Source organism: Amblyomma mixtum, chromosome 2 (genome assembly GCF_055824585.1).
Source record: "Amblyomma mixtum isolate Tamu chromosome 2, ASM5582458v1, whole genome shotgun sequence".
In the NCBI taxonomy this organism is placed as follows: domain Eukaryota; kingdom Metazoa; phylum Arthropoda; class Arachnida; order Ixodida; family Ixodidae; genus Amblyomma; species Amblyomma mixtum.
Window position 1 is genome coordinate 237,559,692 of NC_143013.1, and position 18,248 is coordinate 237,577,939.

The following is an 18,248-nucleotide window of genomic DNA, read 5'->3' on the forward strand; positions in this document are numbered from 1 at the left end:
CGTGCCATCTGCCCCTTTGCACGAGTTTGCTAGAGGCTTGGCCGTAATGGCGCTCCGCATGCGCGCAGCCACGCGAAGCCGTGTTCCCTCTCAGTGTGATTGACCCTGTACGTTTAGCATTTCGTTGTCGTCTGCCGGCCACTGTGCAATGGGAAAGTCAGCATGTTAGATTATGAAAAGAGTGTATAGAGGTTGGCACAAGGCATGTTTTTTTTTTCTTGCTCTCTCCAGCCAGATCACAGAAGTCGGTGACAGTGCTGTGTTAGGATTTCGCACCAATTCAAGGAACTGGCGCTGCAGTTAAATACTTCAATTCCTTGTTTTCTTTTAGGGTCGCAAAATCAAGCCCCATTTGTATCCCATTTCTTTATCCAATTTTTCACGTTCTCTGTCGACAGTAGCGAACCAGACATCAGAACGACCTAGCTGCACGGTAAAATATCCCATTCTTCACCAGAAAACCGAACCAGCAGCACCGAAGACCCAAGTTCACTCCGAAAAAACCGGTGCGGGATGACTCTCGCAGTCGACCGTGCCCATCCACGCATGCGCAAACAGACCTGCTTTCCAGCCGCCGAGAAGCAGGTTTTGTCGCCCGCGCTCGCAAATCAACGCTGAGATCGTCGGTGTCCTTTGCTTTCTCGTTCTTTTTTCATTCTGGCGTTGCATGTTAAGAGCGACGCAGTGGTTTTTGTAGTGAGCAGGTGTTTGTTTGTTTGTTTGTTTGTTTGCTTTACGGGGTTTGACGTCCTCAAGCGACTCAGGCTATGAGGGACACCGCAGTGGAGGGCTCTAGATAATTTCGACCACCTGGGGTTCTTTAACGTGCACTGGCATCGCACAGTACATGCGCCTGTAGCATATGACCTCCATCGAAATTCCACCGCCGCGGCCGGGATCGAACCCGCGTCTCTCGGGTCAGCAGCCGAGCACAATAACCACCGAGTCACCGCGGCGGCTGTTTTCGGGTGTAGGCCGCCCGCTGCTCCTCACCCTGGTTGTCGGCGCTGCGGTAGGCCTGCACCACGTGTGCGTCCGGGTAGAAGTCGGGGGTGAAGACGCCCAGCCGGTTGACGGGCACCTCGTTCTTGTTGAGGAAGCAGTAGCTGAGCAGCACCATGATCACCGGGAGCACCACCAGCGGAACCACGTGCATCGGAGCCCGGAGGAAGAGCAGCATCCGAGCCTGCGGGACCACACCACACTTACGCTGGGGACATCTCTTTCATGTTCACGAAGCAACCGCGATAACGTTGCCGATGGTTTGGCTTGGTTTTATTGGGGTTTAACGTCCCAAAGCGACTGAGGCTATGAGGGACGCCGTAGTGGAAGGCTCCGGAAATTTCGACCACCTGGGGTTCTTTAACGTGGCACGTTGCCGATGGGCGTCCACGTGACACCCGCGGCACGTTGCCGATGGGTGTCACGTGGACTTTGGCGGTGGTGGGTGTGTTTCGTGAAGTTGCGGACCGAATTAGATTTAATGTTTATGAATAGACTAGTTTTGACTGTGGTCATTACGCTCGCAATGTACGGCGCTGGCCCAGAAGGTGACGAAAGTGGCGGGCCGCACACAGCTTTCGCATTTCCGCGCGTAAGGAGACTTAGGTGCACCTCATAATTTTTCAGAAGTCATCATCATCATCAGCCTGACTACGCCCACTGCAGGGCAAAAGGCCTCTTCCATGTCTCTCCAATTAACCCTGTCCTTCACCAGTTGCGGCCCCCCTATCCCTGCAAACTTCGTAATCCCATCCGCCCACCTAACTTTCTGCCGTCCCTTGCTACGCTTGTCTTGTCTTGGAATCCACTCCATTACCCATAAGGACCAGCGGTTATCTTGCCTTCGCATTACATGCCCTGCCCAAGCCCATTTCTTCCTCTTGAATTTAGACTAGGATGTCATTAACCCGCGTTTGTTCCCTCACCCACTCCGCCCGCTTCCGATCTCTCAACGTTACACCTATCATTTTTCTCTCCATAGCTCGCTGCGTTGTCCTTAACTTAAGCTGAACTCTCTTTGTTAGCCTCCACTTTTCTGCCGCACAGGTGAGTACCAGTAAGATACAGCTGTGGTACTTTTCTCTTGAGGGATATTGGTAAACTGCCATTCATGATGTGAGAGATCCTGCCATATGCACTCCACCCCATTCTTATTCTCGCCCTCTTATGATCCGGATCAGCGGTCACTACCTGCCCTAAGTAGACATTTTCTCTTACTACTTCCAGTACCTCACTACCAATTGCGAACTGCTGTTCCCTTAACATTACTTTGGTTTTCTGCATGTTAATCTTTAGAAGTACGCCCTGCGAAGGCTCAACTCTCCGACACAGTTGCGTTTGCGGTGAGTGCTTTTACAGTGCTCCGTCTTCATCTCTGACTTCTTACGCTTCCTTTGGAAAAAATGCTGGAAAGTACGATTTGCGCTGTACTCCAAAGAGTTTATATTCTTTTGTGGGCAGATACGAAAACTGACGTTAGTACAATCTGTATCGCAGGACGTTACAGGACTACAGGCGCCTTTTGCGTTTCACCTCCATCGAAACGGCTTATGCGCAACAGACGCTGTGGGATAGCTGGCTCGCGTTTTAAAGTAAACACTGCGAGGGCAAAGCGAAGAAACGGTGCTAGCCATAACACGAGGCGGGACTCTTTTTCTCGCGTTCCTTCTTGCTACTTTTTCCACTGTACGAATCCAGATGTGCAAAAGCCCGCATACCGCGGGCCCCAGTCTAAGAAAACGTGGGAGGCGATCCTCCATACAACACGGGCAAACCGCCAAGCGTTTAGGGACGGGAGTGCTGACGACTCGTAAGCCAAACAACGCTCTGCGTTTCAAGCCCAGCCGCTGTCAGCGCAGCACGGCGTCTGTTCAAGAGAAAGGCTCCAGACACACTGCAGGTCGCCCCGTGCAGGAACCTATCGTGGCACTGTAGGAGTGCGGCAGTTCCACTGTCATCCAACCGAAGACGTCCTTTTCACCAGCTGTATATGATTCGGCGGCTGGAAATAGCAAACTGCTCCCTGCGCATGAGCTAAACCTGAGGTGAAAGTGTGGAGGGCGTACATTCTTCGTGGTCTGTATCGGGAATATGCTAGGCAGGGAACCCCGCCCGAGAGATCCGGGCTGGGGTCTTAGCTGCCCTAAAGCTAATCAGTTCCTGCTCTTACGATTTGAGCCGCCAGCAGTGGCAGCGTTCACAGGAAGGAGAAGTGAATAGTGAGTACTCCCCGTGTGCGGACGTCTTCGGTATACCCTTTGAAGTGCAGGGCTACAGTCTAAATTAAGACGTCGCCAAAGTTCCATTTCTCTCACAGCTCAGTAATACAACATTGCCGAAGTCGCGATTCTTTGCTTCACGAATCGTGTAAAGCATGTAGACGGTGCTTTTTCGCCTATACGCCTTCCGATTGAACACTTTAAGTGAACGATCATCCGTTATCTTCTAAACGCAATCTAGCCATCCGCCCTGTAAATGTTCCGCGATTAGGTTCTGCGCGTAATTTACCTTTTGCCTCGGGATTTTACAACTAGAACTCATCCAGCGGTGGCGCTCAACTTAAGCTGTTATTTAGGCTGGGTTGTCCAGGGTATGTAATGGAGCGCACTTCTTTACACCCAGCCAATCATATATACAGGACCTACCCTACCACAGTGGGAATGGGAAATTGTTGTAGTTCAGTGGCCAGAACTCTGTGGTTCTAGTAGTGTGTGTGTCTTGTTACTGACGGCAAACAGTATCTTCTTATTCGGTGGACGCAAATCTTCGTTGTTTGCGAATCATAATTGGTCCTGTCTTATTTGCTGCACCACTTTACTCAACGAACCACCTACTAGACAAGAAACTAGGGGAACACGTGGTAAAGAGAGAGGTAAATCGAAAATGAAGGCACTTTAAGGACGCTTGGTGTAAGCTAGATCCTTGAACTCCTGACAGCTCACGCCCCCACGGGAATTTAAAACGTTCAGCGTGTGGATAGTGTCGTTGGCACCAAGCTAGCAAGCGATGCTAGGGTGCGAAACTGTAACAGCGCCCCCCACCGTCACTCGCCTTAAAGAAGGCCACGAAGGCTTGAAGGGCACTCGGCTCCACGCTGGTCACAGGCATGGTCTCCTTATTGTTCTTGACCAGCTCGATCTCCTCGATCTCCTTCTGGTAGCTGGTCTGCACAAACACAGAGACAGATAGTAGGCGCCTTGAGACGTCATTCCCTTTGAACATTGGTCACTCTGAACAGCAGCTTAGGTGCAAGAGTGAGCTGATGGGCCGGCTGGTACCGCATGGTCAGAACAGAACCTTATAAAAGCACAGACATGCGCTTATCTAATCCTTTCCTTTCCTACGTCCTTTTGCGTGCGTAGGTCTTGATACTAAAAGCATTAAGGGTTTCCCTTGGCGCAAAGTTCGCACTGGTCGCTCTCTTCCCGATTCTGTCATGAGGCAAGGTATTATGCGGGAAGGAAGGATCGAGAGAGGAGGAGGGGGCTCTCGTCTGGCGTTCTATAAAATACTGGTCAGTGCAGATCTTTCGCTTAGTGCGATTTTGGTCACAAAGCTTGTGAGAACAACCAATATGCAGGTATCAAAACCGTGCAGGAAAACAGCCTCTTGTTAAAACACGCAGCAGTTGATTGTGTCTGCAAAAAAAAAAAAAGGAAATATACGTTAAGGAACATAGCAAGCGCCTTCTAGTGAACCTTCCTGTAGCGAAAGCAATTACTGACGCCAAAATCTCCTCTTTCACTTGCCTAGAAACGCCAGAGTGTGAGAAGACAAGTGGATAGACTTCACGAGATGCAGTAGACAAGCGGAGAGAATTCCGCAAAATGTTAGCACAAATGCTGCCGACACAGAAGCGACCACACAGTTACAGAGGATACATACCGTCAACACATTTAAACACGCACACACACGGGTGCACACCATGACACGGGTAACATGCAAAACGTGACGGTCAGAGCACACAGTGCACAGAAGCTCGGGGAGCATTGCTTTAATTGGGATGCTGATAACAAGCACGGAGCAGCGTCGAAGGAGGAAGGCAGGCACAGGAATGCAAGCTGCAAAGACATGAAAGAGACACACAGTTACTTCGGGTGAAAGCCGTTTTGATGCTTAAGAGATTAAGAGTGTAGTTACTACAAGCTTGCATCAGTTTTCAGCGCCTAGCTGCGTTACGATGTTACCATTTCATGCGAAAATGCTACGCAGTAATAGCACAGTGGCTATACAAAGAATATTCCCTACGCACCTCCTAACAGACTCGTTAACTCAACTGACGTGGCATTTTTCGATAAATTCTTAACCGACCGTGGTGTGTCCGCTTCGGGTACATACAACAGCTAGATACTGAAAAACGTTCAGAAAATATATCTGAATTTTTGAAACACTGCATAGTTTAGAGGTAACCGTACCCAATAACCCACCAAACCGTAAATGAAACGCTTTGGATAGAGAAATCGGCGTTTTGAATGCACTCCAATTGGATCAACGTATCAGCATAGACACGCACAGTCTACGAAGATTTCGACTGCGATTTTGAATGCACTAGGTTGAGGGACCCACCCAGCCGCCGCAAAGTTCGACTGTCAGGCGAGAGTGCCAAAGGGCATCGCTAATGTTTTGCTGTATAGTAGGATACATCTCAAGAACTAAGCGGCTTTTTCCCGTCAAAGAATCCTCTTCAATCAAGCCAATGGCGTCGCCCGATTCTCATGAACGTGCTAGCGGGATAGTGCAGGGATCGGCGTGACAATGCAGGGAAGGGACTAAGCCCTTTCATCTGCCACTCCATGCATTGTCACGCTAGCAAGGTCACGAGAATCGGCCGACGCCATTGGCTTGAAGAAGGTCCTTTGACGGGGAAAAGCTTCTTCGTTCTTGTGTTCTATCCTGCTATAATCCTTTAATAAGTAGCAAGCCACTGCGAGAAAGCCGCTCCACTCCACACACTGCATTTGCATTTGCGGACGGTCCGTTAACAAAAGAAATCTTAACGACAGTAGTTGGCTAGTTGGTTTATGGGGTTCTACGTCCCCATAAACAATGTGTTTTCTGGCACTCTGTGCTCGGATTGAGGCTTTTATTTTGTTTGCCGACAGATGGCAGCACGGATACTAAACGATCATTTTGGTACCGTGGAAAAAAAAGTCAATTTAGAGGGTTAACGGCATCTAGGCCGATTATGCTCGGTTAGCTTCGTTTCATGCTTTCTGCCTCTCTCTACTTTTCTCTATCGAGCACTAATTCCTTAAGTGGGCCCACAACGCATTCCGACGTCACACCACGAACGAGCCTGAAGTCAGCGTGCACCTACCTGACGCCGGTAGCGCTCCTGAGAGTGTGCAGCGGCTCCAGGAAGGCCCGCACCGTGCTGCGAGCATGAGGTCAGTCGGTTAATGACGTCATCCTTTCTTTGAGGACGATGGCGGTCGCCGTTGGCACTCACCCGACGCGAGGAAGACTGGCCTGCGCTGTGACCGCCGAGCGGCTGCCCCGTTGACAGCTGCTGCTTCTTCGTGGGCGGAGGGCTGTTGCGCACGGCAGTGTTTGCGATGTCCGCCTGCCGTCCCCAACAAGACTCAGGATTCTCTCCAGATTACGGCAAAAGCTAGAGCGCACGGCTTCTCGGCCGGCTCTGTGTAGCATTCTGTAGTGTGCGTTGAGGCTCCATCGAGGACTGCCTCTAAATGAGCACTGTCGAAGTTCTTCAACGCATATCTGGCCTAAGGAGTGTCCCCTCAAAACTACTGCACCGCGAATATCTTCGTATCGGCGTCAAGGTTGCCGTAAAAAAATTGGAAGTCGCCATTGCTTGCTGACTTGCATTCCACCCATTTCCATTTTTCCTTCGAAGGACATTTAGCCCACTATTCTCAACATTACACGGAACAGACGGGACCGTCATTTTCACTACATTAACGCCATGTGCACTGAGGATTAAAAGAAAAAAAAAATAGTCCAACTTTCGCGCGCACGTCTTCGTGATAATCGAGACAGCTGCCAAGTGCGCAATGTAAATCCAGCTGCGCCGACCTCCTCCTTTCAGCCTTGCAACTTGTGAGAAATGTGGTTCGCAGACACAGCGGCTAAAAGTGACGAGGTATAGCTGGCACGATCACATTAGTCACCCCGACTGCTACACTGAAGCCAAGATGACGCTCTTACATGGAGTAATCTCAAAGCGTCTCGCGGAAGGAGCAGCGAAACTGGCAAAGCCGGGCTACTGGCGTCAGTGATTGTCGACGAGACTGAAAAGACTAAGCGCACGCTGGCGCCCAGTAAACGTCGTTGCCTGTAACCAACATTGCGGAGATTGGGAATAACGGGGCAGTGCCGCGTACCTGTATGTCCCGCAGGTGCACCTCTTCGGGTTTCTCCACCTCACCCATCTTGAGGAAGACCTCCTCGAGGGTGGTCATGGAGATGCCGTAGCTGCGCACGCCCAGGGCCCCGTCGGCGATGGCCTGCTCGACGGCGGCGAAGAGCGGGGCGAAGTTGTAGGTAGAGTCCATGGGCAGGATGAAGGCCAGCTCGGTGCTGGTCGACCGGTACACCGAGATGGCCGGCACGAACCGCTGCACCAGCTGGGTCAGCTGCGCCTTGTCGGCGCCCTGCTCCACCACCATGCTGCACAGGCAGGAGGAGAGCGTCAGCAGGCATCTCGCACGGGGGCTAATTGCAAGCATGAGAGAGTGAAAAATCTGCTCACGTGAGGTGGTAACCGATGCCGAAGCGGTTCTTGAGAAACAGCGACGTCCCTGCGCACCTCAGTTTTCCCTTGCACAGTATTGCCTTCCAGTCTGCGATTCGAGGAAGAGGCCGGTGTTAGGCCACGGCTATGACAGCTTTCGCTTCAGTTTCGCCAGGGTCAGAACTAGAAGTGCTTTCGCTTTGAAGGAGTTTCGCCGAGTCGCCTCTAAAAGTGCTTTCGCTTAGGAGGAGTTTCGCCAGAGTCACAGCTAAAAGTGCTTTCGCTTAGGAGTTTCGCCACAGTAACACCTAAATTGTCTTTCGCTTAGAAGGAGTTTCGCCAGAGTAACAGCTAAGAGTGGTTTCGCTTAGAAGGAGTTTCACCAGAGTAACAGCTAGAAGTGTTTTCGCTTGGAGTTTCGCCGAGTCACAGCTGAAAGTGCTTTCAGCAAAGCCGAAAGTTGGGCAAGTTGGATAACGTTCATGATGTAAAAATAGTGCACAAGGAACACAAGGGACGGATAGGACACGACGCAGACAAGCGCTAACTCGCAACTGAGGTTTATTCTGACACGCGCAATATAAGGTAGTCACTTTAAAAACATGAAAAAAAAACAACCACACGCAGTCCCGCCTCGAAAGACCAAGTCAGGGAAAAAAATATTATTAAAATATCACGCTTTTAAACGTTTTTTTTAACTGATCCTTCCACAGCGATAAGTGGCACCTTATGCTTGAATTCAGATGCTTGAATTCAGTTTCCCCTCTGACTTGGTCTTTCGAGGAGGGACTGCATGTGGTTGTTTTTGTTTTTTTTTCATAAAAGTGCTGTGGTTGTCATAAAAGTGCTTGCGCTTAGGAGTTTCGCCAGGGTAACAGCTAAAAATGCTTTCGCTTAGAAGTAGTTTCGCCAGAGTCTCAGCTATAAGTGCTGTGTTTCGCCAGAATTACAGCTTTAAGTGCCGACGCGCTTTCGCCGTGCTGCACCACATACGGCGAAAAACAGGCGACCGCCGCCAGACAGCAGCCGTCTTGATACTGTAAACAAACCGACTCTCCTCGTAAGCCTAGAAGTGGGAGAACTCTCACTCTAAATAAAAAAATAAACCAAATTTATCGCTTATACGTTTTCTTGTAGGCAAGCTGAGACGAAGCTAAAGACCGGTGCTCCATTTACGGCCAGTAAACTCACTGAAAAAGGCAGAAACAACGAGAATTCAGTCCGAAGCGAGGGGTCCGGCTTCGAAGGGCGCCGCCATGTTTGTCGCCGCGCGGCGGAAATCGGGTGGAAGCTAGATGCGGGAACAGAGCGCCCTCATTGGTCCGCGCTGAGCTCGCATTCGCCGCTTCCGGTCAGCGGCTGACCGCTGGGCGAACGTATCTAGCACTGCTTGGTCGGCGGCGAACGGCCGCCGGCGGCCAAGCGGACGCCGCCGGGCGGCCGTTCGCAGGTTTTTCGCGAGAAAATCGCTCCATGTGGGTCGGGCGAAGGAGTTTCGCCAGAACCGAATTCCGACAGTGGTGTAGCTGCCAGTTTCTCGCTTCCATTTTCTGGGTTATCGTGAAAGTGACATTACCTATCTCAAGCACTAATCTACTGATGCAGCTTGATTTTATTTTAGCCTTCGACGTCACTGTAACGTGATTTCACCGATGCATTTTGCCGATGTACCGCAGGAGACAGGAGGCAAAAAAAATCACAAAATAAAATTATAAACGACAGCTCATTTGCTCAGCGTTGCTCATAAACACGACGAGAAAACGTCGCAGCACCACCATGCCCAACTCTGTGCATCCCTTTAGTAATTAAGGACTGCGTCTGGCTGGCAGGCCCGCGTCTTTCCCAAGAAAGTGAAAAAATAATACCAGTAAATTTGTTGGCGTATTACTTTGTACCACAATTGCCCTTTGAAGTTAACCATCATGCGCTCTAAATTCATTTCTCAGTCGCATTAAACAGCATTTCATGAAAAAATTCACTGATTCCTATTGAACTGGTTAGAGAGCTTTTACCTCGTTGCATTTGACTAGGTGCTATCTGTAGCTAGTTTGAAAATTATATGAATGTACTAATGTTATCACTGCTTGCTGAATTTTTCATCGCCTTGTAATGCGCCTATTGTTAGGAGCCCCCCCCCCCCCCCCCCCTTCCCCCGCAGTTTTGACTTCGGGGTTTCCTAGTGTAACACGTATTATTTAACCAGCGCTTTTGTATGTTCTGTGCTGAGCAGGCATGACTGAAGCTTAATTGTCATTGGAGAGGGCGGTCACACCGACCCACCTGCGAGTATGTCGGCTTCGTCCATGAAGTGCGTGGTGAGCACGATCACCTTGCCTTCCTTGCGCTTCTGGAGCTCACTCCATAGGTGGCGTCGTGAGGATGGGTCCATGCCGCTGCTCGGTTCGTCCAGGAACACGATCTGGGCGCGCAAATTAATACAACGTCGTTCTCAAGAGCTGACGAGAAGGCGCTTTCGCTTACTTCATCCATTTGCCTAATTAATCTGGGGTGCGTTTTGATTACACTTTTGCTAACTAAACGGCTTACCTTCAGCCAGCATGAGCCCGGTAAAGCAAGCTGTTTGGCGAGTTGGTGACGATCTGCCATAGTTACAGCGTGAAAGACAGGACAAGAAATGACGACAGAACAAAGCGCTGACTCGCAACTGAAGCTTGCGAGTCAGCGCTGTGTTCTGTCGTCCTTTCTTGTCTCCTGTCTTTCACGCTGTAACTACGGAGGAACTATGGAACAGCATGAGCCACAAACAATTTCTCATGCTTTCATAAAGTAGCCATTCGAGGCTAGTCAAACAATGAGTAACCATGCTACGCCTGGATTGCGCTCAGCACTAGTCTCCCCATCATCCAGGCAGGCCGTGGTCGCAGAACGGGGCGCCCGCTTCAGCTGGTTGTTTCCCTAGCACAGAAGATATTACAGGAGCTCTGATCGCCAAGCCCAGTGACAAAAGCAGGCCGACTGCAGGGAAACTGTGGCGCTAGAAGTAGCAGTCTCGATTCATAATCGGTCGTATCAGCTAAAAAGCAGGCGAGCGCACGAGCGTCTGAGTCGCATTCCCTGCCCAGCAGGGGAACTAAGCAGGCTTAGCCAAAAAAAACGCCGACGGCCAGTGAGCGCAGGGGTGTAAACAAAAGCACACGAAACCGTTGGAAGCGTCCACCAAAAAAGTCGATCATGACTATTTCTTACTTTGGTGCAAAACTGTCAGAAAATGTGCAGGCCACTGGCTACGCTGTAGACCGACGTTGTCGATCCCCTTAGACTTGGAGCAGTGACGATGATAATCTCCTAAACACCTGCCCCTCCTGATATAGGCTCCAGCCCACACGGGTCTGAAGGGTAATGAGGGAGCACATGAGCTAGCTCGAGGGCTCACTTTCCGAGCAGCTTATCATCCCGCCCCCAACATGCCCGCCTTGGTCAGGAAGGACACCATTATCACTTCACGCGACCTGCTCCAGCACTATCGTCTTTCTCGCCAACTCTATCCAGGTCCGCACCAAGAACTTGCAAAGACAGAGGCCGTCATATGGCGCCAACTCCAGACGGACACTTTCCCCAATCCCAAAGGATTCCATAATATATTTCCTGAACGGTATATGCCGATGTGTAAACACTGCAATATCCCACCAGACCTTCTTCATATGGTCTGTACTTGTCCACGACAACACATGCCAACACCCGCACAACATTCCTGGGAGGCTCGTCTACGCTGCTCTACCCTAGACGACCAACGAGCGCTCATCGGTCTCGCTCTAGAGGCTGCCAGATTCCAAGGAGTCTTGGCCGACCCCTTAAGATCTGGGCCTTCGGCCCCTTGACTGTTTTAATAAATGTTTACCAACCAAAAAGCCCTCACCCTCAAAAGACACGGAGCGCAAGCGATGAAGAGCACGGCCACACGACACGGCCCAGCAGCACTTGAGGGACTTTTATCGCGTGCAAAGGCTTTATGCGAGGCATTTTTGCTAAACACCCCAATAACTAAACGAAGAAAATCGTAGAGGGAAGACGTAGAGCAAAGCGAAATTATCTGAAAAAAAAAAAGACAACAACACTTTTTTTTACCCACCCTTAGAATATTTTCCAAATAGGTGCCTCGTCTGGAAGGCCTGTCTTGGTATTGCACTAGCATTCACGCGGTTACACGTAAATTTCCAGAGGACCCGGCACACACCTTTGGGTCACCGATGAGTGCGATGCCGACAGACAGCTTCCGCTTCTGGCCACCGCTCAGCTTGACGGCCTGCACGTCGGCCTTCTCCGCAAGGTCCAGCTCCAGCAGGATGTTCTTGACCTGAGCGGGAAAGGTACAGAGGCGGCGAAAGTCGAGGCTGATGCGGTCTATTGGTCGACGTGCGGCGCCTAGACAAAGCACGCTCTGTGTTCGCTCTTACTCGCCGAAGATTTCGGGGGCCTCTAGAAAGTATGCTAAGCCTATCTGGCATGTATGATTGCGAACCTTGCAGAGCATGTGAACCTTGAATGAAAGCAGATTAGTTGAGCAAGTGTGCAAAACAGTTAGGCTTAGCGGGGATTTACGGGGCATCTGAGAGAAACTTAACTCTGGCATGTCCACACTTCCGATGTGCGTAGCCTCGGGCAAAGGCAAACGCAATTTTTGTACCCACGGCTGCTTCAGTCACGATCGTTCCGGCTCAAAGGATTCCTCATGCGTCCCAGGTGCCAGTGCAAAAATACCGAGTGAAATCGGAGCGTGGAAACGAGAGTTATTCCTCTTTTCATCGCATTTCACCCGCCCATTTTAATCTGCCAGTGCCCAGAATGGGTGCTACCAGTAGAATTGCGCCTATCATGCATGAAGGCACACGCAGCTGAAGCTTGCCTGGGCAGCCCGCAACCGCGCATTGTGACGGCGTCGTCGTTCTGCTCACACAATGCTGACAAGACAGGCACGACTAAAGGGAGGGATCACAGGAGAGATACCCGATGCCTGCTTGTAATGCTCATGGTGTTGGTAGTGTTGTAAAGCATGGATGCCTACTGTACGCGAACATTTGCACTCGTCACCTCTGTAACATTACACATTGATACATGCGTTAAGCACCGTTCGCTGGTACGCGAACTGCGTCGAGCACCTCGCCGGTCGCAACTCGTGATGGTGCCACTGAAGACATGCTGTCGCACGTCATCGGTCCCGAGAAGTTCGCACGACTACTGCGAGTTGTCTATGCAACCGTCAGTAATGGTCATAATCATCATCATCAGCCTGACTACACCCACTGCAGGGCAAAGGCCTCTCTCATGTCTCTCCAATTAACCCCGTTCTTTTGCCAGTTGCGGCCACTGTATCCCCGCCAACTTCTTAATCTCATCCGCCCACCTAACTTTCTGCCGTCCCCTGCTACGTTTGCCTCCCCTTGGAATCCACTCCGTTACCCTTAAGGATCAGCGGTTATCTTTCCTTCGCATTACATACCCTGCCCAAGCCCATTTCTTCATCTTGATTCCAACTAGGATTTCATAACCCGCGTTTGGTCCCTCACGCACTACGCCCTCTTCCGGTCTCTTAACGTTACACCTATCATTTTCCTTTCCATAGCTCGCTGCGTTGCTCTTAAAGGTGCACTGAAGAGGATTCTGAACTTGTCTTTTTGCCGCGGGAACTCGATCTACACGTTCCTAGCATTCTTAGAAACTGCAACTTATTGCCCTGTATGGCCGATTTCCCTAATTAAATCGAATTAACGTCCGGCTCCCGCCCTTTTTTTTAAATTCTGCCTCGTACGATGGGCGGAGTCGACTAACGCGTGAAGTTCCTTTCAGCCAGCTCCGTGGAGGCTTTGCTTTCGCTTTATTTTGTTTTTTAGGTTTCCGTGAATAAATAGTTTCATTCGCAGATAATATAGCCGCAAAATAACCCCGCAGAAATAAAAATACGCGCGGACTATTTGCTGCTACGGACTACTACGTATTACTCCGCCGATGGCAGAGCGGCTAGCCGCCACGGGACTGGGTGAAAGGCACTCCACGCGTTGGTCGACTCCGCCCACCGTAGGAGGCAGAATTCAAAAAAAGGGCGGGAGCCGGCCGTTAATTCGATTTAATTTGGGAAATCGGCCATACAGGGCAATAAGTCGCAGTTTCTAAGAATGCTAGGAACGTGCAGATCGAGTTCCCGTGGCAAAAAGACAAGTTCAGATTCCTCTTCAGTGCACCTTTAACTTCAGCTGAACCCTCTTTGTTGGCCTCCACGTTTCTGCCCCATAGGTGAGTACCGTTAAGATACAGCTGTTGTATACTTTTCTCTTTTCTCTCTTTTTTTTCTATATCACCCGTTTTAGTCTCCGACAGACAATAGAAGAGGTAACACCACTTATGTTGACGTCTAGTCTGGTCATCTAAACAGGACCTGCTTCGGCTCAAGCAAGACCCTGGCGAAAGGATGAGTGGAGGCGTGGACGTGCCTCGAGGTCGATGCTGGTGGGCGGCACACCCTTCATGCGCGCGAAGAAACGCAGGTGCTGCCTGGCGGTGAGCGTGTCGAAGAGGATGTCCTCTTGGAGGCACACGCCCAGCATGGACCGGATCTGGGCCACGTCCTCGGCGCGTTCGGTGTGCAGGTCGTAGATGCGCGCCGAGCCCGAGGTTGGCTTGAGCGTGCCCACCAGCATGTTGAGCAGCGTGCTCTTGCCGGCGCCGTTGTGGCCCAGCAGCGCGGCGATCTGGCCCTCGTGCATGGTCAGGCTGACGCCGTCCACGGCCACCACGGGGTCCTTGCGCCACGAGGTGAACACCTTGCGCAGGCCCTGAACCCTGCAGCACGGGCACGGACAGTTCGCGTGCTCCACATTCTGCCTCGATGCACTCTTCACATCGGACGAGGCACCAAGAACTCACTGAGGAGTGCACGCTCAAACACGACACGCAGTTTGGTTGGTTGGTTGGTTTATTGGGGTTTAACGTCCCAAAGCAACTCAGGCTACGAGGGACGCCGTAGTGAAGGGCTCCGGAAATTTCGACCACACCATAGCCTCATGCGGCAGTTGCAGCGATGACTGCAAATTTGCTCGGGATACGTCTGCTCCCTGCTGTTGGAGTTTGAAATACCTTCTCAATATTGTATGGAATGCGCTTATCAGCTATCCCACATGGTTTTACTGACATTTTCTTAAACAACCAAGCGTTAAACAACAACCAACCCTTAACTGCGTGCTGACAACCGGTTCCACGATGCCGCTGAGGGAGCTTTTTTGTTTGCGGACGTTGATACCACGACAAATCTGCTACCCACCTGTATTGCCCCTTCTCTCGCTTTTACCGCTTCGCCCGCTCTTGCTTCTAAGTGCCCGCGGGATATGACAGCCTTCGCGTCATGCACAGCCAGTGTCACACGCTTATATGCGGTAACCTCTCTGCGCTGTTGCCACTGAATTCAAAGCAAGTCGATTCACGCAGAAAAAAAAAAGCAAACAGTGCCGCGTATCAAATGAATTGCGAAAGCTGGAGTTATATTTTGCCGCTTATTTGGGCCATTAAGTTCTGTGAGCTATTCGCCCAACCTAAACTCACTGATAAGTAACTCATCTAAGCGGGAAGCTGTATACGTCCAACGACGGTTAAAGCTATCTGTGTGACACCACTGAGCATTCGACGTTCACAATACACAATATGCAAACGAGTTGCGAGGAAATTTCTTCTCGTAAAATGTGATACCCTTTAACGTTTTGAAATTTATGAAGATGATAACTTGACTACGTAACGTAGCATATCAAGTTATCGTCCCGGTAACATGCTTAAGTTTCCTGCTGCAGGCGTGAAAAGGACGCTGAGGGCCTCAGTAAAGTTCTCACTTGATGGCCTCCCGTCCGAGCAGTTCCGCGGGCCTGTCCTCCACGTCGGGGCTGGGCGTGTTGTCAGCCTTGCTGAGAGCGTCCGCATCGGACGGTTTGCGCCGTCGGCCGTAGCCAAGCCATCCGAAGATGAACAGGGGGCTACGTCGGTGGCCGAACTCGCCTGCGATAGAACAGTCCTCTCGCAGTGCTCGAATACTTGACCCCAACTGGGTCCCGTGACCCTACCATAAATGTCCCTATATATTTCTAGGCTTAGTAGCGACTACGGGTACGGACCATAAAATTTAAATAACCAGAAAAATAAGAACGGATTGCAGTACATTTAGGTGGCACCCTTAAGCTACCCTGCCGGCACTATCTTGGGATAGCTAAGCGGGCGACTCGGAGAACATCTAAATTCATTAGAATCTAATCGCTCCACTAATCTAGTTGATCATTGCCGAGACTGTCAATCCTGTATTTCGTCCTTGCATTGTACTGACATTTTGTACAAACACCGCGACCAGTTGACCAGGGAAATCATCGAGGCGTATAAAATAGCAAAGAAAGCAAAATTGTGTGCCAGCAAACCATCCCTGCTCCTGCGTGACTGTGAGGTTGCATATCTGGATATCACTTAGTAGCACGTGCGTTCTGGTTTTGGTGTTTTTGTTTTCTGTTTCCTTTTATAAGCGTGTTACCTGTGGTAAAACTTTAGTTGAGAGTCAACGCTTGTTCCTGTGTATTCTTCCTTTCGTCCCCGTTTGTTCGCGCTGTTTTTTGCATAAACTATCTTGGGTTGTCGTAACTTGGAGGCTAGCAAAAAGCCTTGAACTTAAATTGAGTACAGCACAGCGAAGTATGGAAAGAAGAATTATAGGTGTAACGTTAAGGGACAGGCAAATAGCGGTGGGGGTTAGGGAACGAACGCGAGTTAACGGTACCCTAGCTGCAATCAAGAAAAATAAACGGGCTTGGGCGGGACATGTAATGCGAAGAGAAGATAACCGATTGTCCCTCATGGTAACGTAGTGGTTTCCAAGAGACTGGAAGCGTAGCAGGCGGCGGTAAGATGTCAGACGGGTGGATGAGATCTGGAAGTTTGTGCGGCTAAGGTGACCGCAGCTCGCACAGGAAAGATTTAATTGCAAGGATATGGGAGAGGCCTTTGTCCTGCAGTGTACATAGATCGGGTGATGATGATGCTGATAATGTGCGATAAAACTGATTTCGGCCTAGCGTGCGCCGTCTTTCATTTTGCTCGCACCGACACGCCGAAGTGGTACGCTTTTGCGCGAGCCTTCCTTTCAAATGTGTAAGCATAACGAAATAACGCAACGACTATCATAAATTGACGCACAATTTTGATAGCACTTCCTTTCTCATTCACCGCCTGAAAAAATAAGTGCAATCGCAGTGCAGGATGTTCACTTATCATCTGAAGCATGCCTGAACCGAAGCATTAAGCTTGCGCTTACTTGAGTCCAGCCATGCACTTTCAGCCGTAAAATTAGCTCATTAATTCGGTTAACTCGAAATCGAAAATACCCTCGCTTGCTCCCTGGGAGCGTATATATATTATCGGTTCAGTTTCAAATTCAAAAACCTGCTCTTCTGTTATTTTGTTTTGTTTTAAAGTTATGCGAGAGCCCGTATAGACCTATACGAGGCATTTATGAAGTGCTCGGGATGTCTTCGATACGCAGACGGACACTTTCTCCAATCCCAAAAGATTCCATAATATATTTACTGAACGGTATATGCCGATGTGTAAACACTGCAATATCCCAGCAGACCTCCTTCATATGGTCTGGACTTGTCCACGACAACACATGCCAACACCCACACAACATACCTGGGAGGCTCGTCTACGCAGCTCTACCCTAGACGACCAACGAACGCTCATCGGTCTCGCTCTAGAGGCTGCCAGATTCCAAGGAGTCTTGGCCGACCCCTAGATCTGGGCCTTCGGCCCCTTGACTGTTTTAATAAATGTTTACCAACCAACCAATCTTCGATACGATCATGGACAGAGTGTAAGCCCTCCTAGCATTAATTTTTTGTTTTGCTTCTTTCGTTGCTTCGATGTTTTGCAGCACAGTGGCGTGCCATGTGGACAAGCCTCCCGCTGTAATATCAAAAGCGCAAAAATAAACAAAACAAAACGAAAACACGAAATGCAAAGTGGGCTTCTCCTCCTGAGCGTTGTGCGTGCGGCAGTGCACGCTTTACAGTTAACGGTGGCACGCTTGCAAGTACTACGTAGCACGCACAGTCTTTGCCAAAAAGAGCCAGTCCGCGTGGTTTACTCCTTACACGCGTAATGGGACCTTTACAGCATCCCTGAAGGTAAAAATGTCTTGAAAGATGAGCTCTCCTTACCTTACAGACATTTAGAGCTTCAGGGGTATCAAAGTGCTCCACTGTACGTACATGTGAGAAGCAAACCATGCTGCACCAACAGTCTACAATGCAAACAAGAGCAACACATTTTTTTGCCACTAAATCCAAGCCTGCACGTCGTGATGTATTTCCTGTAGTTTTTACAAATGCAGGATGGCACGCTGATGTTAACTTCTCCAAGACATAAAGCGGGGAAAGATCCGGATTGCAGCAGAGTTATTTTCCCTCTACTTGCAGCCGCATTGTGGACAAACATATGCACTTGTTGGTCAAATGTTTAGGGGAATCCCCCAAGATGGAGTAGGTTTGTAATAAGGGAGTAATTACTCATTCAC

The 18,248-nt window shown here is 50.1% G+C and overlaps 1 protein-coding gene across 6 annotated transcripts in view; it reads right to left on the reverse strand.

Moving 5' to 3' along the window:
- LOC149363053 (cholesterol transporter ABCA5-like) overlaps positions 1-18,248 on the reverse strand; it is a 144,022-nt gene that overhangs the window by 19,092 nt on the left and 106,682 nt on the right. For 4 of the 6 annotated variants that reach the window (XM_089573347.1, XM_089573348.1, XM_089573349.1 and 1 more), the window contains 10 exons: positions 15,529-15,691; positions 14,143-14,491; positions 11,892-12,011; positions 9,977-10,115; positions 7,715-7,805; positions 7,347-7,632; positions 6,452-6,565; positions 6,320-6,376; positions 4,054-4,167; positions 994-1,186 (listed from right to left, as the gene is read on the reverse strand). In XM_089573347.1, coding sequence (XP_089429473.1) covers positions 994-1,186; positions 4,054-4,167; positions 6,320-6,376; positions 6,452-6,565; positions 7,347-7,632; positions 7,715-7,805; positions 9,977-10,115; positions 11,892-12,011; positions 14,143-14,491; positions 15,529-15,691 — 1,626 coding nt within the window. The remainder of the gene's footprint in view (positions 1-993; positions 1,187-4,053; positions 4,168-6,319; positions 6,377-6,451; positions 6,566-7,346; positions 7,633-7,714; positions 7,806-9,976; positions 10,116-11,891; positions 12,012-14,142; positions 14,492-15,528; positions 15,692-18,248) is intronic. The other 2 variants (XM_089573351.1, XM_089573352.1) reach the window with 1 other exon arrangement.